This window comes from Arachis ipaensis, chromosome B7, assembly GCF_059453495.1.
Source record: "Arachis ipaensis isolate K30076 ecotype BB chromosome B7, ASM5945349v1, whole genome shotgun sequence".
Lineage (NCBI taxonomy): Eukaryota > Viridiplantae > Streptophyta > Magnoliopsida > Fabales > Fabaceae > Arachis > Arachis ipaensis.
Genome location: NC_142442.1, coordinates 80,063,587 through 80,071,701, shown reverse-complemented (window position 1 = coordinate 80,071,701; position 8,115 = coordinate 80,063,587). Strand labels below are relative to the sequence as shown.

Below are 8,115 nucleotides of genomic sequence, written 5' to 3'. Positions count from 1 at the left end.
AAAAAAAATTTTATATTAATAAAATAAATAATTTTAAAAATAATTACAAAAATATAAAATATATCTTATTTGTAAATAAAATATGTGTAAATTTATCTCGTTTCCAGTATAAACGAGATAAATATGAGTGAGGTCTATATGTACATTTGGTTCACAGCGTGGTTTTCGGCTCTATTTTCTTAAAAGATATACCCTTAATAATAACAACAGTATTTTTTAATTAAAGAGCTATAATATCATTAAAGCTTGTCCTTTTATGTGAGTACAATTCTACATATTTATATAATGTTTTATTATTATGAAAATAATCTTTATTTTGAAGAATTATTATAAAACGGAGGAAGCGTCGTCTTGAAATGATTTAAGAGTGTTTTAAGAACATCTAAAAAAGAAAAGAACATCTACAATATAATAATAATAAGAATAATATATTTTTTTAATAAATAATAATATATATTATTTTTAAATTTATTTCAAAAATACATGTTAAGAATAAAGTTAGATATACTGACACGTGATGATATTTAAATATATATGTCTAAATGTATTTTGAGAAGAATTTTTTATTTTTAATTAAAATACAGTTAGACACAGCAAATATACATGTTGAACGAGTGTCAATGAATGTGGTGTCTGAAATATGTCCGACACGCGAACATGGCAACTCAGTGAAGGATCTATGCTTCATAACTAGATAACTATCATAATTTATTTTTTTTATCATTAGTTAACCATCCATATTTAAAAATATAGACTAAAATTATATTATTAAATTATTAAATTAAAGATAAAATTAATAACTAAAAATAATAAATTTGGATGACTTATTATCTCCAGTAATATTAATGAAACAACAATTATAAATATTCTTTGGATAAGCCACAAATGTATTGTACAATAATTTCTTTGTAATCCAATGTGAAAGAGTCGTCTAGTATCCTAAATCCGAATCCAGAAAATGTTTTTCCAATGCATTCTTGTGACATTCTCGTATTATTTTTTCAAAATATTTTATAATTAACTTTTTATTTATTAATTTTTAAGTTTATAAATTAAAAAATAATAGTTATAAATACTTTTCCAGTATATATTAGACATGCATGATGCATGTCAGCATGTGTAAGGTTGAGGATGATAAAATTTTGTGTTATTAGAGGTCAAAAGTCAAATATACCTATCATAGATATAATATAATATATTAATCCAAAAACTGAACACCGCCATCAAGCTTTCTCTCCTATAAATTGCGGTCCAAGTTAGGTGTTCCATGCACCAACAATCTTAAATATTCCTTCATTTCTTGAAGGAACATAGTAGTAAGTAGCAACATACAAATACAACTCCTCAATCTCAAGAACCAAAAAGAAAAAAAGAAATAGAAATGGGTTCTTTGAGCATAACAGAAAAGCTTCATGCTGTGTGCATACCATACCCAGCACAAGGCCACATAAACCCAATGTTAAAACTAGCAAAGCTTCTTCACTTCAAAGGCTTCCACATAACTTTTGTTAACACCGAATACAACCACAAACGCCTTCTCAAATCAAGGGGCCCTGATTCCCTTAACGGCTTACCTTCGTTCCGTTTCGAAACCATCCCTGACGGTCTACCTGAGCCCGATGTGGATGCGACGCAGGATATTCCTTCCCTCTGCGAGTCCACTAGGAAGACATGCTTGCCTCACTTCAAGAATCTCATTTCAAAGCTCAATAGAAATAGTGAAGGTTCAGATGCCCAAAACGCCCCTCCTGTTACTTGCATAGTCTCTGATGGTTGCATGAGTTTCACCGTTGATGCTGCCGAAGAGTTTGGAATCCCCGAGGTTCTGTTTTGGACCACAAGTGCTTGTGGCTTCATGTGCTATATGCAGTATCGCCATCTTGTTGCCAAGGGAATAACTCCACTCAAAGGTAACTACTACTAATTTCACCGATTGGTTTCTTCTTTTATTTTATTTATTTATTTTTTCATGTTTAGGCCTCCAATATAAAACTGCTTTTGGATTCTGCCGTTTTATATCAAATAAATTATCATTTAAGCAACTTAGATCCATGGAATTAGTTCAATTGTCTGCTTAAATAAGTATTGAACGTTAGAAGTTTGTAGTTAACTTTATAGTAAACGAGAAACTCTTAAACAAAATTTAAATTCGAGATCTGGTGGTTAAAAAAAAAATTGCATTTCACTAATAAAGAACTGTAAGGAAGAATTTATATATATTAATAATATAGGTATATGTTCAAGTCAATGAAAAGATCACTAAGTAGAATCTGAGTTCCCCACGTTTTATATACTTCAATATGACCTTTTTGTTTCCATGTCAGATTTGCAAACTGAAAACACAAAAACATTATTACGCCTACATATTATTATTTGTCCCGTAAAAATTGTCTTACAAGTAAAACTCTAAAACTCGCTACAAACAAAGTGGTGATGGGTTTACATAAGCTTTGTTGAATATGGAAGGAAGTTATCAAACTTGCCTAAAAGAAGTAATAATTAGAGCAAGGTATTAAATTATTGTTTCTTAACATGCAGATTCAAGTTATATCACAAATGGTTATTTGGAGAACACAATCGATTGGATCCCTGGAATCAAAGATATTCGATTGAGGGATGTTCCAAGCTTCGTGAGGACCATAGATCCCAATGACCTAATGCTTGATTTCATATTGGGTGAGACGAAAAGAGCTTCCAGAGGGTCGGCAATCGTAGTGAACACATTTGATGCTTTGGAACACGATGTTATGGAAGCACTATCCACAATTCTGCCACCGGTCTATTCCATTGGTCCCTTGAATCTTCTACTCAACAATGTTACCGACAAAGATTTGAAGAAAATTGGTTCCAATCTATGGAAAGAGGAGCCAGAGTGTCTTGAATGGCTTGACAACCAAGAACCAAATTCAGTTGTTTATGTGAACTTTGGCAGCATAACGGTTATGACAAGTGACCAATTAATTGAATTTGCTTGGGGACTTGCCAACAGCAAGAAAACATTTTTATGGGTTATTAGGCCGGATCTAGTGGCCGGCGACAACGCCGTGTTGCCTTCTGAGTTCATTGAAGAGACCAAGAACAGAGGATTATTGTCAAGTTGGTGTCCACAAGAGCAAGTTTTGGCGCACCCTTCGATTAAAGGGTTCTTGACGCACAGCGGTTGGAACTCGACGTTGGAGAGTATTTGTGGTGGTGTTCCAATGATATGTTGGCCATTCTTTGCTGAGCAACAAACAAATTGTAGATTCTGTTGTAAGGAGTGGGGGATTGGGATGGAGATCGAGGATGTTAGAAGGGACAGAATTGAGAATCTTGTGAGGGAGTTGATGGATGGAAAAAAGGGTCAAGAGATGAAAAACAAGGCATTGGAGTGGAAGAATTTGGCAGTTGATGCTGCTTCTAGCCCAAATGGATCATCTTTGAAGAATTTGGACAGCATGGTTAACCAAATTCTTTTGAGCAGCAAAGTTGCTAAAAAGTAGTGTGAAAATGTCAGATTTCAAATTTGTACTTGATGCCATTGGGTTTTCTGTCAGACTATAGTCTAGTGCATGCATGTAGTATCCCAACATAATTTCTTTTGTTTGTTTGTTTGTTTTTCCTCTTTTCTTTTATTTTTATATTATGATGAATGTCAATATGTTTAATTTGTTGGGTGAGATATTATATATGTCTTGCTGTTTTCACTAATTGATTAAATAAACTTTGTTCTTTAGTGGAACATCCTCCAATACTAATTCATAGTGAGATATCATATGCCTTGCAAGGGTCAAGACTGAAGAGAGGCTGTATATGAACTACTAGTTCATAATATCTGTTTTTATTGGGTTCTTTTTGTATTTATTATTTAGGTAAATCACTAAAAATATATCTAAATAATTTTGTAGTTGACAAAAATATATTCAAATTTTGTTATCCATAAAAATGTTCTTAAATAATTTAAAAATACGATAAAAATATTCAACATTAAATATATATTCTCAAAAAATGTTTCAGAGATTGAATTTCGATGTAAATTTTTGTAAGCATGATTGAAAATATAAGATATTTTTATCGTTAGAATTTGATAATTTTTTGCTAAGTATATATTTTGTGTAATTTTTTGTCAACAACTAATAATACTTCTAAAAAATATAAAAAAAAATACAGATATCAAAATTTTATTTGGTTTTTTGTGTATATTTTTTAAATAGTTCTCTAAATATTCCTATAAAGTTTTGAATCAAATGCATAAATAGTTTGTCAAATATAAAAATTGTTTGTTATTTACAAAAAAATAATATTTATTTTGGATATTTTTGTTATATTTTTAAATTATTTGAGTACATTATTTTTATAACAAAATTTGAATGTACTTTTGTAGCAATAGAATTATTCGGATACGTTTGGGTAGTTTATCCTTATTATTTACAGAGTAATTGATTTTTCATTGTTAATTAAATAATGTTAAAATGTCCGAAAGTGCAAAATATAGTGAAATAAGGAATGCATTTATTTATTTATAGAAAAGTATAGGAAACAATGATAACTACGAATAATATGAATAATGGAGTTAAAAAAAAGTAAAATTAAAATTAAAAATTAGATTATTAATTAATTAGGTAATTTTAGATTTTTAAATTTGAAAAATTAGGATTAGCAATTAAACACATTACAATAGGTTCAGTTACTCCCAATGTCATGTTAACCTCCCAATCTTTGATTGCGATCTCCAGTCCACGACAACGTGCATGCTGCCGCAGACTCATCCCGCACTGCTGCACTTCCCGCGGCCGCTCCAGCCTCCCACCGACAAGCGACAAAGCCTCTCTTCGTCCCGCTGGCGCTCCGTAGCAATGGCAATTCGCTCCGCAGCAGCACCCGTTCATCCTCCTTCCCACTACCCCGCCGGCCATGCAGACCCTACCATAGCCCCCCACCTTCATCGTCGCAGCCACACCGTCTGCGGCAGTTCCACCAGCATCCAGGGGCATACGTAGCTACAACCGGATCTATGCATCCCCCTCACATGCCCGTTGATGGAGTCCTCGTTGGTTGATGGACTTTGTAATGCCCTATCCTCATTCGCCAATGACAATTTCACTCATTCAACTGACAACCTTCTCAACTTATGCGATGTGGAGGGTGAACAATCTAATAAGGTAAGCAATGAAGGTTCATTCATTTATAACAAATGCTTATTTTCATATAAATGAGATGGTTGTTCTTGGTGCAAGTAAATTATTCTATTATATTTTATCCGTATAATTAGGCGCACGCACTACAAGAAATAGTGTAATTATCGACGCTAAAAATCGACGGTCAAGTTTTTCGTCGATATTTTTTGACGGCCTGTTGTCGATAAAATAGAAAAGAGATGATTAGAAATAAAATATTAAAATCGACGATGATGTCGTCTATTATTTTGGCAACCTTCTAATACCTTAATACTATCGTCACATTACCGACGAAATAGTGGTTGAAATTTTTTTCCCTTTAAAATCTACGGACTGGTTGTCTAGTTTAATAATTAAAATATCGACGATTTTTGCCGTCGATAAATTTAGACGATAGAGATTTCTTTTGTAAGTTAAATAAACGGTGTAGATTTATTATATAAAATAGATGGCTAAAGTGTTGATTTTTATTTTAACTAAAATCGACGAAATAGCCATCGATTTTTATCCAAACAAACATCACTCCCGCGTTTGCTTTCCGCGTCCCTTGTTTCACTCATTTCCCCCAAAATTTAACCCCAATCCTTCAGACAATCAGGGTTCAGGGTGAGGCTTCTTCTCCTCCAACGCCTGAGAGTAGAGAGTAGAGACAGAGTCACGGTCATGGAGAGAGGTAGAGAGCAGAGCTGCTTCTCCTCCGCCGAGTCTGCCGTCGCGCCATCCTCTTCATGTAAGTTCCTCTCTCTCTCTCTCTCTCTCTCTCTCTCTCTCTCTCTCTATCACATTGTTATTTGTGAATCTGCATGTAAGTTCTTCTTTTTTCACAGATTCGTCGTTGCAACGTCTTTGCCGATCACCGTCACTGTGAGCCCGTCGCCAGAGCACGTCGCCATTGCAGCTTCTTGTAAGTTCTTCTCTGTCTCTCTCTGATTATTATATTTATTTTTGCAATTTTTGTATCTACTATTTTCATCATGAAATTTTGAATTTGCGTTTGTTAAACCTAATTAGCATAATCAATTCATCACATTACTTCAGCTCAACTAGTTTGTTAAACCTAATTGCGTTAGTTTGTTAATGTGGAATCTAGCTTGGCAAAACTAAATTATATTTTGAAATTTAAATCCCTTTCAATGCTGACTTACCAGACTGAATTGCACTGCAATGTTGATGAAATAGTTAATTAAAACAATTATTAGACAGAGGAGAAAACAGTGAAGCAAGAGGTTCTTTTAGTTGATCAATTTTGCATGATACTAGTTATATAAAAGTAGGGTAAGAATCCGTAGAGAGGGTTGCAAGTAATTAATTGCATATTAGTATATATATAGTGTAATGATGATAATAATATTTTGTCTTGCAGCGCAGTCACGGTGGCTCAAAGTCATAGATTACACTATAATTAAATATGCATATATATATATATATATATATATATATATATATATATATATATATATATATATATATGTATATAAAATAGTATGAAGTATGAAGTATGAAGTTCATAGAAAGGCAGAAGAAAGATGTGGGAAATTAAAGTGAGAGACATTAACATCATAATGGAAGATACTTGGAAAGACATAAATGTTGTGAGTAACAGGATCATGATTGGTGAGATCCAGAGATTAAAAAATTTTCTCAAACAAGCTTAGTTTCCATTGAGTTAGAATCCAGCAGCCTCTTGATGAAGGGAAAATTGATGTTGGTAAAGAATGAATAAAATCTCATCGTAAGTATAGTTCTAAACCAACAAACAATCTTCCTCAATCAAACATTTGGTTGTCACAAATAACAAACCCCAATAAAAATAACTGAAGTATTCAAACCTCGGGTCATTCTCCCTAGAATTGCAGGGTAGTGTTCTTGTTGTTGGTTATGGACATGTATATTTTGGGGTTTTGGATAAGAAACAAGAAATGTGAATTGTAAGAAGGTAAATGAAATTCAAATAGTAAAAAGGTCTTGGCAAGGTTTGGTGGTCAAGAATCTCTATCCTTATTACTAACCACAATATGATAATTGTAAGGATCAATCCCATTAAATCATCCTCTAACAAGTAAAGGAAAGTCAAATGAGCTATATCAATCCAAGTCCATAAATCCTAGTCATTCACTAATCGAATTAATGAGAGCTAAAGTAAATGGATACCAATTATCAATCACTTGGACGTTAGTAACTCAAGAATTCCTAAGTTACCATCCCAAGCCAAGAACATAAAATTCTACTCTAACATCCTTCCAAACATTCTATCAAACACTTGGAAGGCGTAAAAGGAAAGCAAGGTAAAATGACAAGAAAATTAGATCTACAACTAATCAACACAAGTAATCAACAACAACAACTAAAGAAAACAAGATTAACATGAATTACCTCGATTGCATTAAAAGAAAATGAAATGGAACAAGAGTGCATCTACAACAAAGTAAACAAAATAAAGGAGATGAATACAAAAGAGTACAAGAACAAGATGTAGCAACAAGAAATTGAGAAGGAGAAGTAGATGAAAGTAAGAATTGAACCAAGATCTAAGAAATTCTAATCTAACCCTAATCCTAATTCTAGAGAGAAGAGACAACTTCTCTCTCTAGAAACTAACAACTACTTCTAGAACTAAACTAAAACTAATTGGTCACTAACTAGTTCATTCCCCTTCAATTCTTGAGTTAAATAGCATCAGAAATGAGTTGGATCTGGGTCTGGGCTGCTCAGAAATCGCCCTCAACGTGTTCACTTTAATGAAGTCACGTGCGAGCACCGATGCGTACGCATGGGTCACGCGTACGCGTCGATGGCATTTTTTGTCCACGCGTACGCGTCTGTCACGCGTACGCGTCTGTCATGCGTACGCGTCTGTCACGCATACGTGTCACCATGCGATGCCACTTTCCACGCGTGCGCGTCGATGATTGCATCCCAAATCTTTGATTTTTCATGAGTTCTCCACTTGCATGCTTTT

The 8,115-nt window shown here is 33.4% G+C and overlaps 1 protein-coding gene across 1 annotated transcript; it reads left to right on the top strand.

Annotated features, from left to right (window-relative positions):
* Window positions 1–1,178: 1,178 nt before the first annotated feature.
* LOC107609297 (7-deoxyloganetin glucosyltransferase) lies at window positions 1,179–3,721 on the top strand. The gene is made up of 2 exons (XM_016311189.3): window positions 1,179–1,910; window positions 2,539–3,721. Exons 1-2 carry the CDS (start codon window positions 1,382–1,384, stop codon window positions 3,480–3,482), a joined length of 1,473 nt encoding a protein of 490 aa, XP_016166675.1. The 5' UTR covers window positions 1,179–1,381; the 3' UTR covers window positions 3,483–3,721.
* The last annotated feature ends 4,394 nt before the right edge of the window (window positions 3,722–8,115 follow it).

Excerpts from the sequence above, each read along its gene's own strand:
- LOC107609297 (XM_016311189.3), top strand. The coding sequence starts at position 1,382 with ATGGGTTCTTTGAGCATAACAGAAAAGCTTCATGCTGTGTGCATACCA. Across the intron at positions 1,911-2,538 it reads GGGAATAACTCCACTCAAAG|ATTCAAGTTATATCACAAAT; the intron begins GTAACTACTACT and ends CTTAACATGCAG.